Consider the following 27287-nt stretch of genomic DNA (forward strand, 5'->3'; position numbering starts at 1 on the left):
ACCTTTTTGTTAGTACTTTCTATGAACTATAGGATCTATATCAGATGTTAGAGGTTCAGAAAGATCTAGGACGAGCTTCTTTGATAAGACATTTATATAAGAAGGTAATCCAAGTATAAGATCCAAGCAGCATGGACAGTATGTTTAGGCAGTCAGAGAGCAGCTATTTTGGGTTTCCTGAGGAAGATGGTGGACCTTCTAAGCCTATTGTCTTTGTAAAACTTAAACATATCTGTGATTCTCACCTAAAATGAAGCAGCTATTTCAGCATTTATGTGACTATTATGTATCATTCTGTTTTTGAGAAAGCAGTATGCTGGAGGCATCATTCTTTGGGATTTCAAACTATACTACAAAGTTATAGTAGTCAAAAGAGTGTGCTCCAGTATGCATAAAAATAGTCACATAAAAAAGTAAAACAGAATCAAGAGCCCAGAAATAAAACTATGCATGTACAGTAAACTAGTATTTGATAAGGGATCCCTGAACTCAATGGAGGAAAGATAGTCTCTTCAATAAACGTGGTTGGGAAAACCGAATATCCATTTGTAAAACAATGAGAATGGACCCATACACCACCCACAAAAATTAACTCATATAGATTACAGATTTAAGTTTAAGAATTGAACTGTAAAAAATACTAGAAGAAAACATAGGGGAAAAGCTGTTTGACCTTTGTCTTGGCAATGATTTTTTGCATATGACAGCAAAAGCAACAAAAATCAAAATAAACCATGGGATTAGATCAAACCAGGAAACTTCTACATAGCAAAAGGAACCATCAACAAAAGGAAAAGTCTTTTGTACTTTTATACAAAAAGTATATACATACAGTATATAGTATGGGAGAAAATGTTTGTAAATCAAATCTTATAAGGAGTTAATATCTAAAACATACAAGGAAATCATACAACTCAATAGCAAAAAATCCAATTAAAATATGAGCAAAGGATGTGAATAGACATTTTTCTAAAGAAGATATACAAATGGCCAACAAATACATGAAAATATACTCAACATCCTTAATTTTAAGGGAAATGAAAATCAAAAGCACAGTGAGATATCACCTCCCACCTGTTAGTTTGGCTGTTACCAAAGAGAGAGGAGATAAAAAGTGCTAGTGGTGACGGTGAGGAGAAAAGGAACTCTGTGTGCTGTTGGTGGGAATGTATTATAAATTGGTGCGGCCACTACTGTTGTTTTTTAGTCTCTTAAGTTGTGTCTAACTCCTTGCAGTCCCATAGACTGCAGCATGCCAGGCTCCTCTGCCCACGGTCTCCTGGATTTTGCTCAAATTCTTGTCCAAATTCATGCCAGTGGACATGAGTTCATTAAATTTGAGCTGACTGTCCATTGAATTCATGTCTAGTCAGCTCAGATTCAATGGATATGAATTTGCAGCCACTTTGGAAGGTTCTTGAAAAATTAAAAATAGAACTACCACATGATTCAGCAGGCCCTCTTCTGGGTATATATCTAAAGGAAGTGAAATCATATCTCAAAGAGGTATGATCTGCACCGCTATGTTTATTATACCATCATTCTTGATGGCCAAGATACAGAAACAACCTAAGTGTCCAGTTCAGTTCAGTGCAGTCACTCAGTCATGTCCGACTCTTTGCGACCCCATGAAGCGCAGCACGCCAGGCCTCCCTGTCCATCACCAACTCCCGGAGTTCACTCAGACTCACGTCCATCGAGTCAGTGATGCCATCCAGCCATCTCATCCTCTGTCATCCCCTTCTCCTCCTGCCCCCAATCCCTCCCAGCATCAGTCTTTTCCAATAAGTCAACTCTTCGCATGAGGTGGCCAAAGTACTGGAGTTTCAGCTTGAGCATCATTCCCTCCAAAGAAATCCCAGGGCTGATCTCCTTCAGAATGGACTGGTTGGATCTTCTTGCAGTCCAAGGGACTCTCAAGAGTCTTCTCCAACACCACAGTTCAAACGCATCAATTCTTTGGTGCTCAGCCTTCTTCACAGTCCAACTCTCACATCCATACATGACCATAGCCTAAGTGTCCATTGACAGATAAATAAGTAACAAAAGTTAGGCATGTATATATATACACAAAATGGAATATTGGCCATATAAAGAAGGAAATCCTGCCGTTTGCAACAACATGGGAAAGCCTAGAAGGCAATTTGATAAGTAAGTCAGGCAAAGAAGGACAAATCCCGTGTGATCTCATTTAACCTGTGGGTGAAAAAAGTGAGAAACAGGGTAGACGGATTGTTGCCAGAGTGTGGCAGTGAGGGAAACGGGTAAAGGTACAAAGAGTGAAAACTTTCAGTTGTAAAATAAGTATGTTTTGTGGATCTAAGTTATAACATGGTGACTGGAGTTAACAATACTGTGTTGTGTGTTTGTAAGTTGCTAAGAGAGCAGACCTTAAATGTCCTTACCACAAAAAGAAATATGGTAACTATGTCAGATAATGGCTGTGTTAAATAGCCTTATTGTATAATCATTTCACTATATATATGTGTGTGTATATATATATATATATATATATATATAAAATCATTGTGTTTTGCACCTTAAACAGTGTTTTTATGTCAATTATATCTTAATAAAGTTGGGGGAAAAAGCATGTTTGTTGACAGCAGGAAAAAAGTATAAATAAAATGAATATGTCAGCTTATATATAACTATTAACACATTTCTTTCTTGTTTTTTTCTCTAGTACTTAATTTTAACTTTTTTTTCTATCATAGATCCTGCTATTAATTTCAAAGATCTGTTATCTGTGGTATATATTTCTCACAGAGCCTATATAAATGTCAGGGTGGTCATCTGCAGAAAGGTTAGTAAGCTTTAAAATATACTCTAAGAATTGCAGTATTATTATATTGTGAATAACCTTTAGATTAAGTGTTTTTCACCAGATATAAGTTCTAATATCTTTTATATGACATAATGTTATAGTTTAGTTTTTTGAAGGGAATTAACTTTATGTAATAATAAGAAATATAGCATACAAATTTGTTCTTCTTCACCATACATGAGCTCCTGGAAATAATGCCCTCCCCAGAGTCAAAAATATATTCCCAGAAACTATTTTCTGTATTAAGATCCTTCAGTTGTGACCTTTCTAATTCATATACCATATTTTAGAATTTCTGAATCTTTTGACCTTTATGGAAAGGGTTTTCTGTAGTTTATGGGTGTATTCCAACTATGATTTACCTTCAGTCCACTCATTTAACATTTAAGTAAGTTTATGAATGGTTATCCCATTTGCTTCTTCCTGCTTAAAACGTTTTCTACTGGTAACCAATGACCACTCTGGTATTTAATTTGCTTCCTTGCTTTTCTTTTTAATTTTGTTCCCTAATTATGTCACAGTACTTTTCCACCAGTAAATCTGGATATATATTTCTCCTTTTTTCTTTAATTTTTATTTTATTTGTTATTTATTGATTTATTGCACTGGATCTTTGTTGCTCCACGCAGGCTTTCTTTAGTTTTGGTGAGCAAAAGGCTTCTCTTTGTTTGATGAACAGGCTTCTCATTGCAGTGGCTTCTCTTGTAGAGCGTGGGCTCTAGGTGCTTGGGGTTCAGTAGTTGCAGCATGCAGACTCAGCAGTTGTGGCTCACGGGCTCTAGACATGATGGGCTTAGTAGTTGTGGTACACGGGTTTAATTGCCCTGCAGCGTGTGGAATCTTCCTGGACTAGGGATCAAACCCATGTCTCCTGCATTGGCAGGTGGATTCTTATCCACAGTATGACAGGATAGTTCCCATGTTTCTCTTTAACAGCTGCATGGTTTTTTATTCTATGACTGTTCTATAATCTGGTTTCCTATTGATGGACATTTTAGATTGTTTCCTGTTTTACCATGTTAACAAACATTCTGTTAGGAGCTTTTTTTTTTTTTAACACAGATATTTACCTGTCTGTGATAATACATATGTGGGACATAATTCATGAAATGCAATAGCTCTTCAAAGAGTTTTCATATTTTATATATTAATGGATTTTGCTATATTTTTCTTGAAGCAAGTCATGTAAATTAATCTTTTTTTCTCTCAGAGTGCAATTAGAAACCTCTCCCAGTACGGCCTAGTTTTTATTCATTGTATGTTTATAAAATAGCTGTAAGATAAGTCTTATTTCATGGAAAGTTTAAAATCATGAAAAGTGTCTTTGCCTACCAATATTTAATATGTTTAAAGCTGATATTTTGTACTGGCAGAGGCATAGTAGCTCCTGATTGCAGCATTAAGTGAGGAAAGACACTTAACGTGTCATTGTAACTCACTTTGACTCAACTACTGTCTGTACCAGCATCAGTGTACATAAGAACCATTAATTCTGAAGTCCACATTGACATAATTCATCTCCTGCTATGAAATTTGTCAGAGTTAGAAATTCTGATAAAGAGATACTCTATAAACACTGGGAGCCGAAATTCTTTCCATCTTAGAAGTTAATTGGCTTTGTGATTTAAATCTTAAGATCCTAATGGCATTTCTTATAATTTTTTTTTTAATAATTTTTTTGGAATACAGTTGATTTACAATGTTGTGTTATTTCTGCTGTACAGTAAACTGAATCAGTTATACATATACATATATCCACTTTTAAAGATTCTTTTCCCATATAGGTCATTGCAGAGTACCGAGTAGAGTTCTTTGTGCTCTACAGTTGGGCTTTGCTCTTCCCCAGTACCCTTCCTATTCTCTACCAGAAGGCAGTGTGGTGTAGTGGGGAGCACTTGGGTTCTGGGGCCAGACCACTTTTAACAGCATTTCTGATATAGTATTTGAAAATTTGTTTTTATCCAAAAAATGTGAAGTCATTTGGGATTCTAGAGATCATACACATTGTCACGTCAATACCTACTCTTTAATTTCAGTTTCTTATTCTAGCTAAATAGCAGCACCCATCTCACTGGAAATAATTTTCTGGAATTAAAGTTCAGTTTTTGTTTGTTTGCACCATGTAGAGTTAATGAAAAAAAAATGTTTTTGCAAAAGCAACCCATTAACTTTGCTTGGGGGGAAAAATGATATGGGACATTATTCTTGGTGTACTTAGGGTCTTTCAAAGTTTCTTATGTGTTCTAATGATTCCCCAAACCCTAGTGTCAGAACTGTGTGTGGCGCATAGTTGTTGTTCATTTCTAAGTCATGGCTGACTCTTTGTGACTCTGTGGACTGCAGCATGCCAGGCTTCCCTGTCCTTTACCATCTCCAAGAGTTTGCTCAAGCTCATGTCCACCGAGTCGGTGATGCCATCCAACCATCTCATCCTCTGTTGTCGCCTTCTCCTCCTGCCTTCAATCTTTCCCAGCATCAGGGTCATTTCCAATGAGTCAGCTCTTGGCAATAAGTAGCCAAAGTCTCGAAACTATCCAGTGCTTTGGCACATAGTTGATGTTCAGTATCTGCTAAACAAATATAGTAGGCTCATGGAGAGTATTTTGTTGAGAGGATATAACTTTATTACATTAAATCAGTTTATATTTTTTCTATGACCAAATTAAGTTAGTAACATGAGTATGTTGGTATGTGGAGGATTATTTTATCTTATTTTCCTTTTTTATCTTTCAGCAAATATTTGAATATATCCCTACTCTAGATATACAATGAGTATATCTAGATTAGTTGAGAACCCAGTGTCTGCCCTCGAAATAGTTTCTAATCTAGTTAAGGACGTAATCTGTTGAAAATGTATCCTCCAAAGTTTCTTATTAAATTACTTTGTCATGAAATAACTGAAACTGTTCTGAGGTAAAGTACCATTTACCTTTTGGCAAATTTTTGCATTCTTAATCTCTTTGCAGATTTTACAGATTTTGCAGTCCCAGCCAGATGCAGCACATCAGATATCTCAACAAGTGGGCTGGCAAGACACCTTAGTTAGGCTTTTTTTGAAAGCAAATTTTGAAAATGGAAATACTCTTCATAAACACAATAGGGCTATTATAATGAAAGACAATGATAAAAATATATCAGTGGAAGATATGAAGAGGAACTTTGACGAAAAGACAGATGAAGAAAAAATTGCCTCTTTTGCCTCAGCTCATGTGTCTTCAGATGAGTGGAGTTTGGAGGATAGACATTCTCTGGACTCAAACATGCCATTATTTCAAGAAGATAGCTCGATGGGAGAATTATCTTTCAAATCAGAGAATCAAGAAGAATTCTGGCATGATAACCCTTCACCTCTGAGTTTAGATCTCAGTGGAATTGACTCATGTGAACTGAGTGATGGTGGAAGTCAAATGCCAGACAGCCTGCCTAGCACTCCTTCCCCGGTAGAGTCCATGAGGCCGTTTCCTGTGCAGCCTGACAAAGAAAGCAGCGTCACAAATGATGTGGGTTTTAGTGATGACTTCTCTTTACTTGAAAACAAAGAGGTAAGATGCCTTATTTGTCCAAATGTATTTTTATTTTTATATGTCTAACCCCAGAAATGTGTAATTGTTAATAGCTTCATATATTGTTCATGTTCCAAGTCTCATGATTGAAGATATTGGACACCTAGAAGTCCCACAGTAGTGAGTGTCTTGAGAGCAAAGCCAGTGTCTTGTTCTTCTTTACATCTCTGGGGCCTTCCTAGTAAAGTTCTAGGTTCATCCAGACACCTTAAAAATATGTTAAATGATAATAATCTATGTACCTGATGGTTCTGTTTATGTGTTTTTAACAATCCTTCCCTCCAATAATTTAATATTATTTTTATGTTTTTTATAGAGATGTGAGGAGGAGCTTATTCAGTTACTGACCAATATTTTGAGCTGTATAATGTGTAAGGGACTAGAAAAGTCTGATGATGATACTTGGATTGAACGGGGACAAGTGTTTTCAGCACTAACTAAACCAGGAGTATCCAGTGAGCTACTTCGACCATCAGATGAAATAAAACTAGTGTAAGCATTCCATTAGTGATATCCCCTCTCCTTTTGAAAGTGGGCAGGAGTCTAAAATATTTATTATTGAACATTTATTCTGTATTCACTGGGTAGGGAGAGAGAAAAGGGGAAGCTTTGTACTCAGCCCTCTTCCTGTCTGTTGCCATTCTAGTGGGATCTAGAGAGAAATACAAAGCTAACTCCAATGTGAGAGATTTAAATCTTACATTAATTTGGGTTTGAGGTGATTATATACTCATTGTTTCCATTGTTCCCTGTAGTATCTAAGGACTTGGTGCTTTGTGTTCTATAGTCTAGCCCAGGTTTGAATGCTTCTGTGCTAAAGGAAGGGAGTAGTGTTTTCATGAAAATTACTCCTCTAAAGCTTTGAGTTCCAGGCATATGATAGGACACTGTAACAGTAGCAGACTACAACAGAATTACTTTCTTGTTTTTCCATGGAGCTAGACTCTGTGTAAGGCATAAAGCTTTCTTCCCTAACATTTCCAATTTCAGCTTTAAAAGAAACTTTTAAATATCTCATGGCCAGAATGTGAATTATTTTCATAGCTTTTTTTTTTAAAGGGCAAGTCAAACAGGTAACTTTTACTCTGCCTTTTAGTATTAGGTTATATTAAAGATAGATACTCCAGAGATGGAAAAGTGGTTTTATTGTTACTAAAATCCATCCACAGTGTCTTGTGATACCTGCCAGTGAGAGTGTATCTTTGGAAATACACTGCTGTTAGTAAATAGCTGGCTTTGCTGTTGCTGTTTTCTTTTCATTTTTTTAATGACCTGTTATTTTTATAAGTATAAAGTGGTTTTACTTTGCTTTATACCTAGTTTGCTACAGAAGATGTTAGAATGGGCCGTCACAGAAAACAGAGAAGCAAAAACGAATCCAGTAACTGCCGAAAATGCTTTCCGACTCACACTGATCATACAGAACTTCCTGCAATCAGAGGGACTAGTCAATTCGAACATGTGGACTGAGAAGGTGCATAACGTCTCTTTGATTTTTTTTTGGTAGTGGGAGACTTTATTCAAAGAAAGAAATTGTATATCATCTCTTATCAGATGCAATAAACAATGGATAAGATGTGATAAATAGTTACAGATTTTGTTAACTATTGCTAGGATAATTATTTTGGTTTTTTTACCAGCTGAATATTGAATCAGCCTTGCAATATGTATGATCTGTATTACTATTGGGGGAAGCTCATCATAGGTAGATTTAAAAATGGGAATATTTTTGTTTCTCAATTTTTCCTTTGTGTTAGCTTTTAGAGGATTTGATGCTGCTCTTCGACAGCCTGTCAGTTTGGTATTCTGAAAGTCCAGTGTGGGTGAAACTCTCTCAGATTCAAATCCAGCTGCTGCTTGGCTTCATTGGAAGGGGTAATTTGCAGGTTTGTTGATTCTTTTACATTACTTTATATACTTACATGCAACATATGAATTTGTGTAATAACTGAATGGCAATTATGTTTTCAGCACTTTAATTTTTTAGTTTTAAAAATACCGTGACTTAACTCTGCTTTCAGTTTTGTAGGATTAGAAACAAGCTTGAGAGGCAGCTAGTCAGTTATTTTTTCCCTAATGTTTGTGACTCTGTATAATTTGTGGTTTTCTTCTAAAGCTTATATTAGAGGGTGTTACTCACATCATCTGTATTTAGCATAGCTAGAAGTTGTATAGCCTGCATAGACTTTTTGTACATGTGCAGTTTAGGGCTTGCATTTTTTTTGTTTGTTTTGATTTGTTTTGTTTTAATTTTTTTATTGAAGGATAATTGATTTACAGAATTTTGTTGTTTTCTGTCAAACTTCAACATGAATCAGCCATAGGCATACATATATCCCCTCCCTTTTGAATCTCCCTCCCATCTCCCTCCCCATCCCACCCTTCTAAGTTGATACAGAGCCCCTGTTTGAGTTTCCTGAACCATACAGCAAATTCCCGTTGGCTATCTATTTTGCATATGGTAATATAAATTTCCATGTTACTCTTTCCATACATCCACCCTCTCCTCCCCTCTCCCCATGTCCATAAGTCTATTCTCTATGTCTGTTTCTCCATTGTTGCCCTGTAAATAAATTCTTCTGGACCATTTTTTGAGATTGTGTATTTGTTGGTTAGAATATGATATTTATCTTTCTCTTTCTGACTCACTCCACTCTGTATAATAAGTTCTAGGTTCATCCACCTCATCAGAACTGATTCAAATGCATTCCTTTTTATGGCTGAATATTCCATTGTATGTATATATACCACAGCTCCTTTATCCATTCATCTGTCAATGGACATCTAGGTTGCTTCCATGTTCTGGCTATTGGATACATGTGTCTTTTTCAATTAGGACTTGCATTTTTGAGAAAATGTTTTAAAATTGCTCCTGTCAAAATCTTTTTCTATATTAAAACACTACTTTTAGTAGTGTTTTAGTGTTTTACATTTTTCTCATTTTTTTCATTTATTAAGCACTTGGTGAAGACCAAGTATAGCTTTGTGCTAGGTTTCTGTAATGAAGGTGAATCAAAGATGGACACACAGAATATTCATTGTTTCTGTTTTAAATTAAAGTGTCAAAGGTTAGAGAAGTTCCCATGCAGATTTTAGTCTGCCATCTTTCTGTTTACTTGGCTGTTTGTGATGACCTGGGTTGAATTAGTCATGGCATGTGTCCCATGGCTAGTTCAGTTCACTTCAGTACAGTCACTTAGTCGTGTCTGACTCTTTGTGACCCCATGGACTGCACACAGCACACCAGGCTTCCCTGTCCGTCACCAACTCCCGGAGCTTGTTCAAACTCATGTCCATCGAATTGGTGATGCCATCCAGCCATCTCATCCTCTGTCGTCCCCTTCTCCTCCTGCCCTCAATCTTGCCCAGCATCAGGGTCTTTTCCAGTGAGTCACTTCTTCATATCAGGTGGCCAAAGGATTGGAGTTTCAGCTTTAGCATCAGTCTTTCCAAAGAACACCCAGGACTGATCTCCTTTAGAATGGACTGGTTGGATCTCCTTGCAGTCCAAGGGACTCTCAAGAGTCTTCTCCGACACCACAGTTCAAAAGCATCAGTTCTTCAGTGCTCAGCTTTCTTTATAGTCCACCTCTCACATCCATACATGACCACTGGAAAAACCATAGTTTTGACTAGATGGACCTTTGTTGGCAAAGTGATGTCTCTGTTTTTTAATGTGCTGTCTTAAGTTATGTCTGTGTCATGGCTATTTACCTGACTATACATTCATTTTTGATGTTGGAATTTTAAGTACTTGGGGTATGGGAGTTGTGGTGTGTATGGTATCTAATATAAACTTGCTATAATATTGATAAGAGCATGAGGATGTTAAAATACCATACGTTTGCTGTTTTTAAAGAAGGCCATACTTTTCAGTAAGTATTTTTTTCCAATCAGAAAAGAAAATATGCTCATTGTAGAAAATACACAAAAAACATAAAGAGGAAAAAAATAGGTAAAACATGCTTTATTCTGTAGCCAAAGAACGATCTCAACATTTTAATATTTTTTTCTGTGTGTATGTATATATTTTTGGGGGGAGAGATGGAAACCATCATATATTTTGATAATTTTGTGTTCTTTTCTATTTTTCTTACAATTATATTAAACTTATTTCCCCGTGTTACTAACTTTTTTTAAGATAGTGGACTTTTCCCCTAATCATGAAGGTAATACATTGTCTTTGTAGAAAACATGGAAAATACAGAAAAGCTCAACAATACCAGATATTCTGATATATAAATAATGAATGTTTGAATTGTACAGCTTTTAAATACAATTTGAAAATATATGAACTAAGAACTTTTATAAAGATTGTTATACTCTTTGTCTAGTAATTCTACTCTAAAACTATATTCTAAGGTAATAATCTAAAACATCAAGCAGTCTTTGTACACATAGCTGTTCATTGTCATTTTCTTTCTCCTCCATGTAGGAATAGAACAAAGATAACTTTTTTGACTTCTTCACTGAAATGAACCTGGTGGCTGTTAAAGCCCTTGGAGCCAGCATGCTGGGTAGCTAATTGTTTTAGATGTTAGGACTCTGTTTTTTCCCACTGATAATCACCCTCAGTGTTTTTCTCCTTGGTGAGATTTCTTTCTTTCTTTTTTTTTTTTTTTTCGCTTGGTGAGATTTCCAAGGAGAAATAACATGTGTATTATAATTTGTTCACCATTAAATATCCAGTGCCTGTCCCATAGTAGGATTTTATGGGAGTCCTATTAAATAAATGAAGAGTTGTAGAGAAGGCAATGGCACCCCACTCCAGTACTCCTGCCTGGAAAATCGTATGGACGGAGGAGCCTGGAAGGCTGCAGTCCATGGGGTCGCTGAGGGTCGGACATGACTGAGCGACTTTCCTATCACTTTTCACTTTCATGCATTGGAGAAGGAAATGGCGACCCACTCCAGTGTTCTTGCCTGGAGAATCCCAGGGATGGGGGAGCCTGGTGGGCTGCTGTCTGTGGGGTCACACAGAGTCAGACACGACTGAAGTGACTTAGCAGCAGCAGCAGCCGCACCTACAGCTAAGACTTGATTCTGTCAACCAGTAGTTAGTGATCTAGAACATTCCTCTCTAGCTACTTGTTTAATTCACTCTCTCAGGCTAAAAGCGGATTTCCCTGAGGTTGTGCATGTTAAAAAATTGGGAAAGGAACCCCTTCCCTCATAGGGGTTTAAACAGAATTGCCTGCAAAATGAATCTGGCCAGCAAATTTGTTTTCTTTGGCCCATTTATATTATTTAGTTCCCAACATTTAATTATCAGGAGATTTCACATAAATGCCAGAATTTCCCAGCGTGTCTTTAAAGCAGGACCAAATAGCTGTTCATTTCCTTAGATGCTGCATATGGTCACTAGTTTGTCTGGGTTTCTGTTCCCTCAATGGTCTTAGCTCATCTAATGGTTCTCTTCACTAGCTGCCCGTGAAATCACCTAGAGGAGCTTTCTAAAAATGCCTTTGTGTGCTTTGTGTGGGGCGTCACTCAGTAATTAAGCAGGGAACTAGGGCATTGGTGTTTCTGTCATTTCTCAGGTGACCATAATATAGTACTCTTTATAATGTGAGGGCAGGGGGATCATATCTATGTGTGTGGGGGGGTGGGCAGTGGTATGTAAATCATTGTATTCACTAAAAGTGTCTTTATACTTTTAAATAAATGTATAAAATTATAGTTACGTATTACTGTGACACTAGTTAGAAGCAGAGCACTGAATATTCGACTTTTTATGTAAACAGTGTTTTTAAAAACATGTAGCAAAAAGATCTAGAGTATTAGCATTGGTGTTTCCTGGAAAACGAGATTTTATGGCCTTTGGTCTCATATTTGTTGCCTTCTATTGGGTTTACACTGCTCTAGTCAGATTAAAGAGTAAAGTGAAGGGGTTTGGGGGAAACCTGAGGAGAGCAGAGATGCTTCACAAGTGGAAGCTTAAGTTAAAAATAGAAAAGTTAAAATTTTAAACCATCTTAGAGGTTATTTCCTCAAATGCTGTTTGCTTCTTTAAGTTTTCTTTTATGGAAAGACTACCTGAGATCCCTTATTGTTGCCTTGGCCTTTGAAGACCTGTGCGTACAGCTCAGATGAGTTTTTGGCACACTTAATTCTTGAAGTCATGTTGGTTTCTAATAATTCCTTTTTGTTTCTCTTGCTTTTCTTTATTTTTAAAATAATATGATCCAAGATTGGGATATAGGTGAAGGGAAAAGGAGGCGCTTTTTTTTTTTTTTAATAATTTGTCTTCTTATAGTTTTAAGACTTACATCTTTCTCTAGTCTCAATGAAAGGATGCCCCTTTGTGACCTAATTTACCTTTTTGCAATGAAGTTTGAGGCCAGAGCTTAAGAGTAATATAGAGTATTACTTTGTGTGAGTTTGTGCCCTAAATATGTATTTACCTTGGGGACTCTGCTTCTCAGGTGGCTCAATGGTAAAGAATCTGCCTACTAATGTAGCAGATCCAAGAGTGTGAGATTTGATGCCTGGGTTGGGAAGATCCCATGGAGAAGGAAATGACAACCCACTCCAGTATTCTTGCCTGGAGAATCCCATGAAGAGAGGAGCCTGGTGGGCTACGGTCCATGGAGTCGCAAAGAGTTGGACACAGCTTAGAGACTGAGCATGCATGCATGTATCCTAAATGTGTATTTTCTTCGAGAACTTTACTTGGTCTCCTATGTACTGTAATTCATCTGTAAGAATGCTTGTAATTCCAAATAACAGAAATGTCAATACAAGATGACTTAGTTAAGAAGATTCATGTAGTTGAAAATTCCATAGTTAAGATGAGTTCAAGGCATGATTCCATCAAGGCTCCATCCGGTTGCATTTGTTTGCTGTTCTTGTAGCATGGCTTTCCATCCTGTGCCAGCTTGTCTTAAACTGGCTGCGGTTACCATCTCAGAATGACTGCCAGCAGAAACTGAGGCTGCATGCTTGCTTGTGCATATTCAGAGAAAGAGAGTGCTTCTACCTATAGTCCTTGTTGGTAGACATTTCTTCATGGATCTCTTGTGAATACAGACAGTGGATGCCTTTGTTATGAACTGTCTTTTTGAGGATGCATGTATAGTAAACAGCTTGAGGAGATAGAGATCATATCTCCCTCCAGACTAAAAGGCAGGTTTGTTTTACTGTCCAGGTCAGAAAGATCCCCTGGAGAAGGAAATGGCAATCCACTCCAGCACTGTTGCCTGGAAGATCCCATGGACGGAGGAGCCTGATAGGCTATAGTCCATGGGGTCGCAGAGTCAGACACAACTGCGCAACATATGTATGTATGTATGTATGTATGTATGTGATAAAGACAATATCTCCCTCCACGGCAGTGTTCAGGCACCTTTACTACCCAGGGTAAAAGATTTGGATTCCCTTTGCTTGGGGCCACTCTCTTATAATGCAGCCATTGTGTGTGCAAGCATCATCTCCTATTCATTTCTCACCATGAAATTAGTTTGGGAAACAGGGCAAATCCTGATATTCTGCTGCTGCTGCTGCTGAATCGCGTCAGTCGTGTCCGACTCTGTGCAACCCCATAGACAGCAGCCCACCAGGCTCCTCTGTCCCCGGGATTCTCCAGGCAAGAACACTGGAGTGGGTCGCCATTTCCTTCTCCAATGCATGAAAGTGAAAAGTGAAAGTGAAGTCGCTCAGTCATGTCCTACTCTTCACGACCCCATGGACTGTAACCTACCAGGCTCCTCCCTCCATGGGATTCTCCAGGCAAGAGTACTGGAGTGGGTTGCCATTGCCTTCTCTGCCTGATATTCTGGTTATTGCTAATGCTGTAGATCATTGTTTCTGATCCAGGAGTCTCATTCTTCTGCCTGTGTCTGTGAAACTATGGTAAACTAACTTGTTAGCTTGAAGGTTTGGTAGTATCCAAGCCCTTTCGTGGTTCTTTACAGTTACTGTATAAAAGTTCTGACATTGCACTAATAAAGCTATACCTGACCTGAATGAATCCATGCTACAAATACAATGACAAGTTGACTGAGAAGTGAGTTCCCTGAACCAGTCACTGTGGCAAGGGGTTGGATATTCTGTTTGGCTTATATCTTTTAGGACCTGAGTTGGAACTGGAGATGGAATCATCCCCCTCTTCTTGCAGACTATAAGAAGGAGTAGAGTGGATGCTGGGATGATTAGTTATCAACCTTTTAACTTTTCTGTATATTCCATGGGTTACTTTTAAAATTTATTTTTAAATACAACTTCAAGAAGAGCCAAAGAACTTTGCTATCACTAAATATCTGCTCTATTTTACTATTTTTCTCCAGGTTTGTGCAGTGGCATCTGCTAAGCTAAACACCCTTCTTCAGACCAAAGTGATTGAAAATCAGGATGAAGCATGTTACATTTTAGGGAAGCTGGAACATGTTCTAAGTCAGTCAATCAAGGAACAGACTGAAATATATTCATTTCTGATTCCCCTTGTCCGTACCCTAGTTTCTAAAATTTATGAGCTTCTCTTCATGAACTTGCATCTACCTTCTTTACCTTTGACTAATGGTAGTGCTTCATTTTTTGAAGATTTTCAAGAATATTGCAGTTCAAATGAATGGCAAGTTTACATTGAAAAATATGTAAGTTTTATCTTTATTGAGTGAGGTTTTTTCTACTAAAGTATCATTTTTATGGAAGCATATAGTAAATTTTGTGTATATATATTTTTTATAAGATTGTACCTTATATGAAGAAATATGAAACCCATACATTTTATGATGGTCATGAGAGCATGGCACTTTATTGGAAGGATTGTTATGAAGCCTTAATGGTGAATATGCATAAGCGAGACCGGGAAGGGGGAGAAAGCAAGCTCAAGTTTCAGGTAAAAATTATTAGATGTTTTAATATTTAGTTTTTTATGTTGATTTCAAGCAGTTAATGTTCAAATGAGAATAATAACAAGCCTGAACTTTGAAAACAAACAGTATTTCTTACTGTTTGTCAGAAAAGTATTTCAGAATTAGAAGAAAAGAACTGATAAGTAGCAATTTAAAAATTTATATCAAAATGTTCTATGCACAGTGATTATGTAAAATGTCTATTAAGCTGATAAGGTATCTTTAAGGAGGCTGAGTATATACCAGTGCTTAGAGGGTAATTTATAACACAAAGTACTTGTACTAAAAAAGAAGAAAGACCTCAAATTAATAAGTTCATTCCATCCTAAGAAACTTGAAAAAGTAAGCTAATCTACTGTAATTTTTTTTCGCCTGTGCTGCACCTTTTGTAGAATCTCAGTTACCCCACCAGGGACTGAATCCTTGCCATCACAGTGAAAGCACCGAGTCCTAACCACTGGACCGGCAAGGAATTCCCTACATTAGTTTTTAAATAAGAAATTATTAAAGAGCATAAAATAATGAAAATGAAATCAGAAAAGCAATAGAGAAAGCCAATGAAACCAAATCTGCTTCTTCAAAATATCAATAATATATTGATAGACTTGTAGCCAAATTGAGGTAGGGGGAAAGGGGGAAACAGGGAAACAGTACTCCTACCAGAAATTAATCACCACTGACCTCACAGACATCAACATGCTAATTGGATTATTGCAGCCAATCTGTGCACATAAATAAGATGCTTTAAATGTAATTGATCAGTTTCTTCACAAATACAAATTTCCAAAAATAATTCAATAATAAATAGATAACCTGGCTTGTCCTCTATCTCTTAAAGAAATTGAATTTATAGTTAAATAGCTTCTCTTGTGGCTCATCTGGTAAAGAATCTGCCAGCAATGCAGGAGACCTGGGTTTGATCCCTGGGTTGGGAAGATCCCCTGGAGAAGGGAATGGGTATCCACTCCAGTATTTTGGCCTGGAGAATTCCATGGACTGTATAGTCCATGCAGTCACAAAGAACTGGACATGGCTGAGCAACTTTCACTTCACTTCACCTTCCAAAACAGAAAACTCTAGACCCAGATGGTTTCACTGGCAAATTTTACCAAATATTTAATGGAGAAATTAGACCAGTTCTTTGGAGTCTGTTTAGAAAATAGAAAAGTGGCATAACTTTCCACCTTGTTATATAATGGCAATATTACCCTCATATTGAAACCATACAAAAATAGCATAAGAAAACTGAAGACAGTATCTGTTTTGGAACATAGATATAAACCAAATCTAGCAATGTATAATAAAATAACATCACAACCAGGATAGTTTATCTTATATGCAAGGCTGATTGAATATTTGATAATCATTTGATAATCAGTCATATTAATAAACTTATCAAAAAAAGATACATGATCATATCAGTAGATGCAACATTGGCAAAATTCATCATCCATTTATGATCAAAGTTTTCAGCAAACTAGGAATAGAAGGGAAGACCCAAATCTCTACAAAAATCCTACAACTAGCTTCATATTTAATGATGAAAAACTGAGTGCTTTGCCCATTAAGGGTGGAATGTTCACTTTCATGCTTCTTTGTATTGTACTGTGAGATGTAGCAAATTCAGTAAGAATAGAAAAAGAAATAAAAGACATATTGGGAAAGAAGAAATAAAACTATTTACAGATCACATGATTATCTGTGATCAATATACAAAATTTAATCATATTTCTATACAGTAGCAATGAACAATTAGAAACTGAAATTTAAAAAAAATACTATTTATAGTAAGACTAAAAAGAATGAGGTACTTAGATACCAGTCTAACAAAATATGTACAGAATATATATACTAAAAACTGTAAAACACAGATGAAACAAAGATCAAATAAAATAAAGCTTTATTTCATAACTTAAGTGTAAAAAGAAACATTTGTAATCCACTACTACTAACATTTTGCTGTATTATCTTTCCTGTATCTTTATGTATATATAATGGTTTAAGTGAAATGATGGTTTCATTTGCTGCTACTTCAACTTAAAATGTGTCATGAGTATTTTCCCATGCCGTTATATGGCTAATATTCCATAATGTTATATATTAGAAAATTTAAACTTATTTCCTGGTTTTGGATCTAATTTATGAGTTTTTTCCTTATTGTGGATAGTACTGATCATCTCTCTAGTCATATTTTTGTGTTTATCCAGAATGACTTCCCTAGAATAAGTGGCATTACTGGTATGTAGCAATCATAATAATTATTATTATACTTCCCTCATAGAAGTTCTACCAGTTATTATTCCAACCTTTCTTTTCTCTGTAATTTGACCCTTAGCTTCTAGAAAAACCTAATTTATGTGCTCAAATATCCTCATGTGCTCAAACTGCAAAGCTGTGAAATTGATGTTTAATTATCATGGAATTCTCATGACTTCTTCAGTTGTCACAGCAATGATCTGTTTTAAATATTTGAAAACATTGTATCCCAAATCATTGATATCCTATAAATCTAGCAGTAATTACAGTAATGATTATAATAATAAGTAATTTATTGAAAGCTTGCTACTTTTCTAGCACTATATTAAGCACATGACAATTATTGTCAACCTCAACTTACAGGCGATGATGCTGAGCCTCAGAGAATTAAGTAGGTAAGATTTGTACTGAGGTCTAGCTCCAAAGCTTGTATTCTCAACCAAATAGTACAGTATTAACTCGTTTGAAGATGTCTGGTAGGGACTTCCCTGATGGTCCAGTGGTTTAGACTCTGTGCTTCCACTGCACAGGCTCAGGATTGATCCCACATGGAAGCTGAAATCCCCCAAGTTGCATAGCGTTACCAAAACAAAATAAGTAAAAGATGTCTTTTAAATCCGTATCTTTAACCATTCATTTTAATGTAATTCACTGTTGATTTGTTTGAAACAAGTTGAATATTATTTTAGTTCCTAATATTTCTTAATTAATCAATGTCAGTGTGAGGTAGGTAAACCAGGCTTCCATGCTCATTCGGTCAGTTGTGTCCGACTCTTTGCAACCAACCCCATGGACTGCCAGGTTCCTCTGTCCATAGGATTTTCCAGGCAAGAATACTGGAATGGGTTGCCATTTCTTCCTCCAGGAGATCTTCCCCACCCAGGGATCAAACCCATGTCTCCTGTATTGGCAGGCAGATTCTTTACCACTACGCCACCTGGGAAGTCCTAAACCAGGCTTACCTCTTATCTTTCTGAAAACTTTAGAATTTTAATTTCAGGGTTTAGAGTTATACCTTGGTAGAATTTATTACCAGAATCTTATTTTATCCTGAAAACTGAAATAGGTATATGAATTCATTTGCTAGAGAGGATGCTATTCTGAGAGAAGCACTCCTAAATGATGGAATTTTTCACTGTGAGAGATTTACTCCTACAGATTTCTTTTGTCTTTAGCACTGCCTTTCAGGCCATCAGTAGTAGTGTGGAATGTGGTCCTATTCCTTTTACTTTATTTGACTTGACTCAGATTCCAAATGCCTTATAAATCAAAAGATCCCCAAAGAAAATCATTTTACTTGATGGGATACAGTTAATAATTCTAAGTCTTAAATAATACGATTTTGAGGCACTACAGGTTTGAAGTTCTTCCCATATTTATTGTTGGCTTGTTATTTTCTTATATTAAAGAAATAAGTATTATAGCTATAGTCATATTAATGATTCTAATGGAATAAGAAAATCCTGTTGGTTGCCAGCTTCTTTCTTTTCATTTTATGATTTTATTGAGTCAGATTTCTAAAATTATGACATTCAAATTTAAACATGCCTCTCAATACATGATTTGGTACTCTTATTTATTGCTCTTTCTTTCAGGAGTTTTTTGTGGAGCCATTTAATCGAAAAGCACGCCAGGAGAACTTGAGGTATAATAACATGCTGAAACAACTTAGCAGTCAGCAGTTAGCCACTCTGAGACGCTGGAAGGCAGTAAAGCTTTATCTTACATGTGAAAGGGGACCTTGGGCTAAAAGGTAGGATTAGCTGTCATTCATTAAATGCCCTCTTCTTTACAACTCTGATCTATAACTTCATGAACCTCTCCAGTGACCTCTCCAATCCAATTTTTACAAGATTGCTTTTAATTAATTTGCTTGTCTTTTATGAATTATAGCTTTGTGTAAGTGTACAGATTTGTGTTTATATGTTTTTCACTGTGGAGTTGTTTCCTTTACTCTTACCCTTTAACGTAGAATTTGTTTTGAATCCATTTACTTCTGTCTTCCTGACACTACCTCTTTGAGCTAGGGTTAGTGATGCTGTGTGTTTAAATATTTTGCTATTTCTTTACTTGATCAGTCATTCTTGTTTTGCTGAATTATATTACACACACATTTTTAACAGCCCTTTTTTATTCTAGTAAAATACACAATACAAAATTTTCTCTTTTAACTGCTTTAAAATGTATAATTTACTGACCATAAGTACATTTCTTTTTTTTTTGCTTTTTTTTTCTTTCTTTCTTTCTTTCTTTCTTTTTTTTAATTTTAAAATCTTTAATTCTTACATGCGTTCCCAAACATGACCCCCCCCTCCCACCTCCCTCCCCACAACATCTCTCTGGGTCATCCCCATGCACCAGCCCCAAGCATGCTGCACCCTATGTCAGACATGGACTGGCGATTCAATTCTTACATGATAGTATACATGTTAGAATTCCCATTCTCCCAAATCATCCCACCCTCTCCCTCTCCCTCTGAGTCCAAAAGTCCGTTATACACATCTGTGCCTTTTTTCCTGTCTTGCATACAGGGTCGTCATTGCCGTCTTCCTAAATTCCATATATATGTGTTAGTGTACTGTATTGGTGTTTTTCTTTCTGGCTTACTTCACTCTGTATAATTGGCTCCAGTTTCATCCATCTCATCAGAACTGATTCAAATGAATTCTTTTTAATGGCTGAGTAATACTCCATTGTGTATATGTACCACAGCTTTCTTATCCATTCATCTGCTGATGGACATCTAGGTTGTTTCCATGTCCTGGCTATTATAAACACTGCTGCGATGAACATTGGGGTACATGTGTCTCTTTCAATTCTGGTTTCCTCGGTGTGTATGCCCAGCAGTGGGATTGCTGGGTCATAAGGTAGTTCTATTTGCAATTTTTAAGGAATCTCCACACTGTTCTCCATAGTGGCTGTACTAGTTTGCATTCCACCAACAGTGTAGGAGGGTTCCCTTTCTCCACACCCTCCAGCATTTATTGCTTGCAGATTTTTGGATCGCAGCCATTCTGACTGGTGTGAAGTGGTACCTCATTGTGGTTTTGATTTGCATTTCTCTGATACTGAGTGATGTTGAGCATCTTTTCATGTGTTTGTTAGCCATCTGTATGTCTTCTTTGGAGAAATGTCTATTTAGTTCTTTGGCCCATTTTTTGATTGGGTCGTTTATTTTCTGGAGTTGAGCTGCATAAGTTGCTTGTACATTTCTAATGTTGTGTAATCAGCTTGAGATGAGAGCACTGTCCAGCTTGAGAACCTTTTCATCACCTGAAAAAGAAACCCTGGAACCAGTAATAGTCACTGCCTATTAACTCTTCCCCTGATCCCTGGTAACTGCTTGTCTGCTTTCTGTCGCTATGGATTTACCTATTCTAGGTATTTCATATAAGTGAAATCATACAATAGGTGGCCTTTTGTGGCACTTCTTTCACTTAGCATAGTGTTTTCATTTTGTGGTAGCATGTGTTAGTACTTTCTTTCCTTTTTATGACTGAATAATATTCCATTGTATGAAATGGATAATGGATATTTGGGTTGTTTTCTTTGGGCTGTTGTGAACAGTGGGCTTCCCAGTGGCTCAGTGGTAAAGAATCTGCCTGCCAGTGCAGGAGCCACTGGGGATACAGGTTCGATTCCTGGGTTGGGAAGATCCCCTGGAGGAGAAAATGGTAACCCACTGCAGTATTCTTGCCAGAATAATCCCATGGACCGAGAAGCCTGGTGGGCTCTAGTCTATGGGGTTGCAGAGAGTTGGACACAAGTGAGCACACGCATGTTGTGAATAGTATTGCTTTTGTAAACATTTGTGACCAAGTGTATGCTTCAGCTCCTGTTTCTAGTTTTCTTGGTTGTATACCTGCAGATAGCATTGCTATGGTAATTCTGTATGTAACCTACTGAAGAATTGCATAACAGTTTTTCATAGCAGCTGCCCCATTCTTATCAATCGTGCTTGAAGGTTCCAGTTTCTCTGCAACCTTCCTATAATACTTGTCTTTAAAAAAAAATTTTTTTATTATGGTCATCTATTGGTTATACAGTGGTATTTTATGATTTTGTTGCATTTCCCTAATGACTAATGACAGTATCTTTCATATACTTATTGATCGTCTGTATATGTTTTTTAGAGAAATGTGTAAGTCCTTTATTTTTTGTCCTTTGTCCATTTTTAACTTGGATTGTTTGACTTTTTGTGGTTGAATTGTAAGAGTTCCTTTTATTTTCTCAATAATAGGCCTTTATTGGATATATTGTCTATAAATATATAGGTTGTCTTTTCACTTTCCTGATAAGTGGCCTTTGGTGCACAAAGACTTGAAGGTTAAGTCAAGCTTATCTGTTTCTTTTGTTGCTTATGTTATTGATATTGTATTTAAGAAACCATTTTCAAATCCAAAGTCATGAAGATTTACTCCTATGTTTCCCTTAAGAGCTTTAACTCATGTTTAGATCTTTGATCCATTTGTAATTATATTATCTTTATTTGTAGTAAAATTATTATTTTATTTTGAAAACTGTATTTGGAATAAACTCATATATAGCTAGTTAAGAAACTCCTTGTAACAGTGAAAGAGTAAAATATATCAAGCTATAAGTCTGAAGATTTTTTGTTCAAACCTTATTTCTGATGTCTGTAAACTCCATGGCATCTTAGGCAAGTAGTTTAGCCTGTCTTAGATTCCTTAGCTATAAACTGTTGATATGCATGCTAACATTGGTTTTTTTCCTCAGGATTGTTTGGGTCAAATGAGATATGAATGTGAAAGCTTTTATAAAATGATGCCAAAGAAACGTAAAATACATGTTACTTTTTTACTCTGTTTCAATCAGCTGACCTTTTGTAATTTTAAGCTAAAATAATTTTATTTGTTTATTTATGAATATTCATAGGAAACAAAATCCAATTCACTGGAAACTAGCTAATGTAGAAAATTATTCCCGCATGAGACTTAAGTTGGTGCCAAATTATAATTTCAAAACCCATGAAGAAGCTAGTGCTTTGAGAGATAATCTAGGTGAGTTCCAATGGCTATTTAATTATCTATTGAAGATAAAGAGAGTGGTGGTAGGGGTTGGTAATTGTTTTTATTAATTGTTTGAAAATTCTTATAAAAAAAAGAAAATTCTTTATTCTTGAGAGAGGGTGATGTTTTATAATTGATATTTAAATGGCTGTCTATGTTGCCTTTGTCAAATCTTAGTCAAATCTAAAATGACTTCCAATTTCAGTTGATTTTTGCAGTTTTTCAAAGAAAAATATAAACTCATAAAATTATACAGCAGTTGGTGTGAAATGTGTTGTCTCTGTATCCATTATGGTATAGTAAAATACAGTACTTTAACCTGAGCCTTTTGCCTCCTAAAACTGAGGCTAATCTTAAATATATCTTGAACTCTTAGCAACTCTTTAGGTCTTTCTTTTATGATCTATTCTTCTTACAGAACTCCAGACATTTTAGTATCTAGATGGGTCAATGCCTTTGTTCTAGGAAAAAAAAAAAAGTTTAAAAATATGTAACCTAGCAATATATCAAAACAGGTTTTAAAGAGTGTCTGTAATTCTTTAGGAAGCCCTTCCTTTATAAGCCCTTCCTTATGAGACTTCCCTGGTGGCTCAGGCGGTAAAACGTCTGCTCGCAATGCAGGAGACTTGGGTTCCACCCCTGGGTTGGGAAGATCCCCTGGAGAAGGAAATGGCAACCCACTCTGGTACTGTCTCCTGGAAAATCCCATGGACAGAGGAGCCTGGTAGCTACAGTCTATGGGGTCGCAAAGAGTCCGACACGACAGAGTGACTTCACTTTCACTTTCCTTTATACCCATCTGACTTGACAAATCCTTTTCTTTTTGAAGAAGGGTTTCTGAAATACCCTAAAATATTAAGAGTCATGCGTATACTAAATTGTAGTTACTTTACCCAAGCTAGTTGTGCATCTTGTGTTTAATGACTAAGTTACTGATAAAATGAGTACCAATTTTTAAATCTTATTTTTAAAAAATTGCCGTAATAAATTGGCCCATACAGTAAGTGCCATAAAAATAAGAGAGTTATCATGCCTGCCATTTCAAATCTTACATTCTGAAATAAATGAGACTCCGTAATTTTCCTTAATGTAAAATAATGGCCTTTTCCCTCATATAAACACTAACTTTGAGATTCTCTTATGTAGGAATGGTCACTTGCATACAAGCTTGTCCTCCCTGTTTGTGTCCTGAGACTATTATACTTTTCTACCTCTTGAAATTTTATACTTGTCACTCAGAAGACATCTTTCGGTGAATGACTTCAATTTAGTAACATTTAAGGAATAGTATTCTCTATTTTTCTTCATTTTTATCAGGAAATATCACTCCAGGAAATTCCTTGTCCCTTTCCTCTCCTTCTTCATCCCTCTTAACACATGTACATAGATATAATTTTGTTTCATCTTCTTGGTCGCAGTTGTTTTAAGTTCAGGAAGACCAGTGTCCTTTCTGTTTCTCCATCTCTTTCTCTCTTTACCTAGTTTTCAAAATTATCCCAGGTATAATGGTGATAATAAAATTGTACAGAAGTAAGAAATCATGCATTTCAAAGTGAAATTGGTAATAGTAGAAAACCAGTGGTATCAGTCTCTAAAACTTTTAAAGTTCCCTGAAGCTTACTCCAGAATTACCTGCAGAGTGTTTTACCTACTCCATATGTTCGTCTATAAGTATTTTCATCAATATTATTCTATTTATATCAGATTATCTAGACTTGTGTGATCAAAGCAGATTTATAAAGGAAAAATGCAACTGTAAATTAGGTTAATTCATTTTATGTTTCAGCAAGGATACCATTTGAGAAATTGAGTGGTTCTGTCATCTTTATAATGTTTTGTTATTTAGCATGAATTATTTTTCTAAATATGAAATGTCTATATTCATAGTTAAACATATGAATTTTTTCCAGTCCTATCTATAAATTATGCATATATTTTCATTACTACTCTTATGCCACTCAGATAATTCAGAGGTAAATATACAGTAAGGATAGCTACCATATATTTTATGTATAATGTGGTATATCTCCATTTCACAGTTACAGAAACATAAGTTCAAGGGGGTCATGTGGTTAATAAATGGAATTTGAATTTAGGTTTACCACTTCACAACCCATGTTCTTTCCATTGCACTAGCCTAGCCTTCTTACATAATGCATAGTTCATTACATTTGTGGCATATATATGTATCAGAATTATCTATTCTATGTACTCCAGAAAGGAACACTTCAGAATGGCCTATGTATTATCTTGCAGTTAACAATAATTTTTCACATTCTTTCATAATATTTCTATAGTACAAATGCGCAGTAAGGATAATTCTGTTGAATTAATGTAGTGAGAATAACACTTACTGGCATGCTTTGGGTCGCTAAGAGTCGGACACGACTGAGCGACTTCACTTTCACTTTTCACTTTCATGCATTGGAGAAGGAAATGGCAACCCACTCCAGTGTTCTTGCCTGGAGAATCCCAGGGACGGGGGAGCCTGGTGGGCCACCGTCTATGGGTTCGCACAGAGTCGGACACGTCTGAAGCTACTTAGCAGCAGCAGCATCAGCAGAAGTAAATATGGTTAAAGAGGTTACTTGGCCTGTTTCTGAAACATAAGTAATACCATCGTTAAAAACAAGTACCATTTTAAAAACATTTATTCCTTTTGTTATGTGTATAAAGTTAGTTAAGTCGCTCAGTCATGTCCGACTCTTTGCGACCCCATGGACTGTAGCCCACCATGCTCCTCCATCCATGGGATTCTCCAGACAAGAGTACTGGAGTGGGTTGCCATTTCCTTATGTGTATAATAATTTTAAAAAATCAGTTAAGCAGCATAGATAACTCTAACTTATGTATATAACAGCTTTTCTGTAGTAAATCACTTTTTTATGCTAGAAAATTTCAAGCACCTTCTTATAATACACATTATTATCATATAATTAACAGTCAGAAATTACAGAAGGACTCCGATATGATTTTTCTACTTTGTGTTTAACAGATATTTTGTGTTTAAACAGGTATCCAACACTCACAGCCTTCCAGTGATTCATTGCTTCTGGAAGTGGTGAAACAAGTAAAAGTTAGTGATATGGAGGAGGATAAATTAGATCTTCCTGAAGAGGAAATAACAGCCAGAGTAAATATGTATGTATCAGTACTTGAGAGAATTTAATATTACTTTATTCTGAGAAATGGGATTGTAAAATTGTGGAAAATAGTTGCTTGAAATTGTAATACTATACATTTCCATGATCCAATAGTTTATACTATATCAACTGTTAGGAGTCTATCAGTGTCAACGGAAACCATTGAAGGCTTCTTAGAACTGGGTTAATTTGGAGCTGGAGCGTGAGATTAGAAAATATTTTGAGCTGAATGATAATAAAAACATTACCAAATTTATAGATACTACTGAGGTGTTTAGATGGTAAGTACAGGATGAAATATAAGCTCTTAAGCAAAAGGAAGAAATTATTATAAAGATAAAAGCAGAACTCCATGAAAGAGAAAACCAAACAACAAAAAGAAAAAGTGAAAAAAAAATGGTCATTAAAAATCAGATAGTTCAGTTCAGTTCAGTCGCTCAGTTGTGTCTGACTCTTTGCGACCCCATGAATCGCAGCACGCCAAGCCTCCCTGTCAATAAACCTCTAGTTAGACTATTTAGGTAGTAAAGACAGCATAAATTACCAGTATCAGGAATGAAAGAGGAGAGGACATTACAGATATTAAAATGATTAAAAAGAAATACATTAAAATAATTAAAAGGAAATGACAACTTTATGCCAATAAAGTTGACAATTTAAATGAAATGGATAAATTCCTTGAAAAATATAACTTATCAGACCTCTACCAGGAAAAATATATATCCTGAATAACCTTGATGCTGCTGTTACTTCAGTTGTGTCCGACTCTGTGCGACCTCGTAGATGGCAGCCCACCAGGCTCCCCCATCCGTGGGATTCTCCAGGCAAGAACACTGGAGTAGGTTGCCATTTCCTTCTGCAATGCATGAAGGTGAAAAGTGAAAGTGAAGACGCTCAGTCGTATCCTACTCTTAGCGACCCCATGGACAGCAGCCTACCAGGCTCCTCTGTCCATGGGATTTTCCAGGCAAAAGTACTGGAGTGGGTTGCTATTGCCTTCTCCATGAATAGCCTTAGATATACTTAAACTTTTTGAATTTGTAGTTTAAAAACTTCCCCTGTGCTTTGTTGCTCAGTTGTATCCAACTCTTTGTGACCCTGTGGACTGTAGCCCACCAGGATCCGCTGTCCATGGGGATTCTATAGGCGAGAATACTGGAGTCAGTTGCCATGCCCATGTCCAAGAGATCTTCCCAACCCAGTCATCAAACCCAGGTCTCCTGCATTGCAGGCAGATTCTTTCTCATCTGAACTACCAGGGAAGCCCAAAAACTTCCCCTAAGCAAATGTAAAACATTTTCATTTCTCATGTCTCCTTTGTTTTATTACCATAATATTAAACCTTTTTATATTTTAAGCCCAACAGCACAGCTTATGCTGTTACTGTATTATGCACTTGTCTTAAAATCAATTGAGAATAAAAAGCTATGTAATTATGTTTTCCTTTATATTCTTTTATATTTGCCTGCATAATTACCTACCTATACACCTTATTTCTTGGTGTACATTTGTATTACCATCTGGTGCATTTCCTTTAAGCCTGAAGGACTCTCTTGAGTATTTCTTATAAGGAATGTCTGTAAGCCACAGATTATCTTGGTCTTTTGTCATCTGTG

General features: G+C 36.3%; 1 protein-coding gene across 4 annotated transcripts in view; it reads left to right on the plus strand.

Moving 5' to 3' along the window:
- NBEAL1 (neurobeachin like 1) overlaps positions 1-27287 on the plus strand; it is a 158859-nt gene that overhangs the window by 79965 nt on the left and 51607 nt on the right. For all 4 annotated transcript variants that reach the window (XM_060410266.1, XM_015093498.3, XM_027965108.2 and 1 more), the window contains 10 exons: positions 2718-2806; positions 5794-6369; positions 6707-6882; positions 7711-7864; positions 8148-8276; positions 14676-14981; positions 15077-15226; positions 19094-19251; positions 22395-22519; positions 25543-25669. In XM_060410266.1, coding sequence (XP_060266249.1) covers positions 2718-2806; positions 5794-6369; positions 6707-6882; positions 7711-7864; positions 8148-8276; positions 14676-14981; positions 15077-15226; positions 19094-19251; positions 22395-22519; positions 25543-25669 — 1990 coding nt within the window. The remainder of the gene's footprint in view (positions 1-2717; positions 2807-5793; positions 6370-6706; positions 6883-7710; positions 7865-8147; positions 8277-14675; positions 14982-15076; positions 15227-19093; positions 19252-22394; positions 22520-25542; positions 25670-27287) is intronic.

The sequence above is a fragment of the Ovis aries genome, chromosome 2 (genome assembly GCF_016772045.2).
Source record: "Ovis aries strain OAR_USU_Benz2616 breed Rambouillet chromosome 2, ARS-UI_Ramb_v3.0, whole genome shotgun sequence".
Taxonomy (NCBI): Eukaryota; Metazoa; Chordata; class Mammalia; order Artiodactyla; family Bovidae; genus Ovis; species Ovis aries.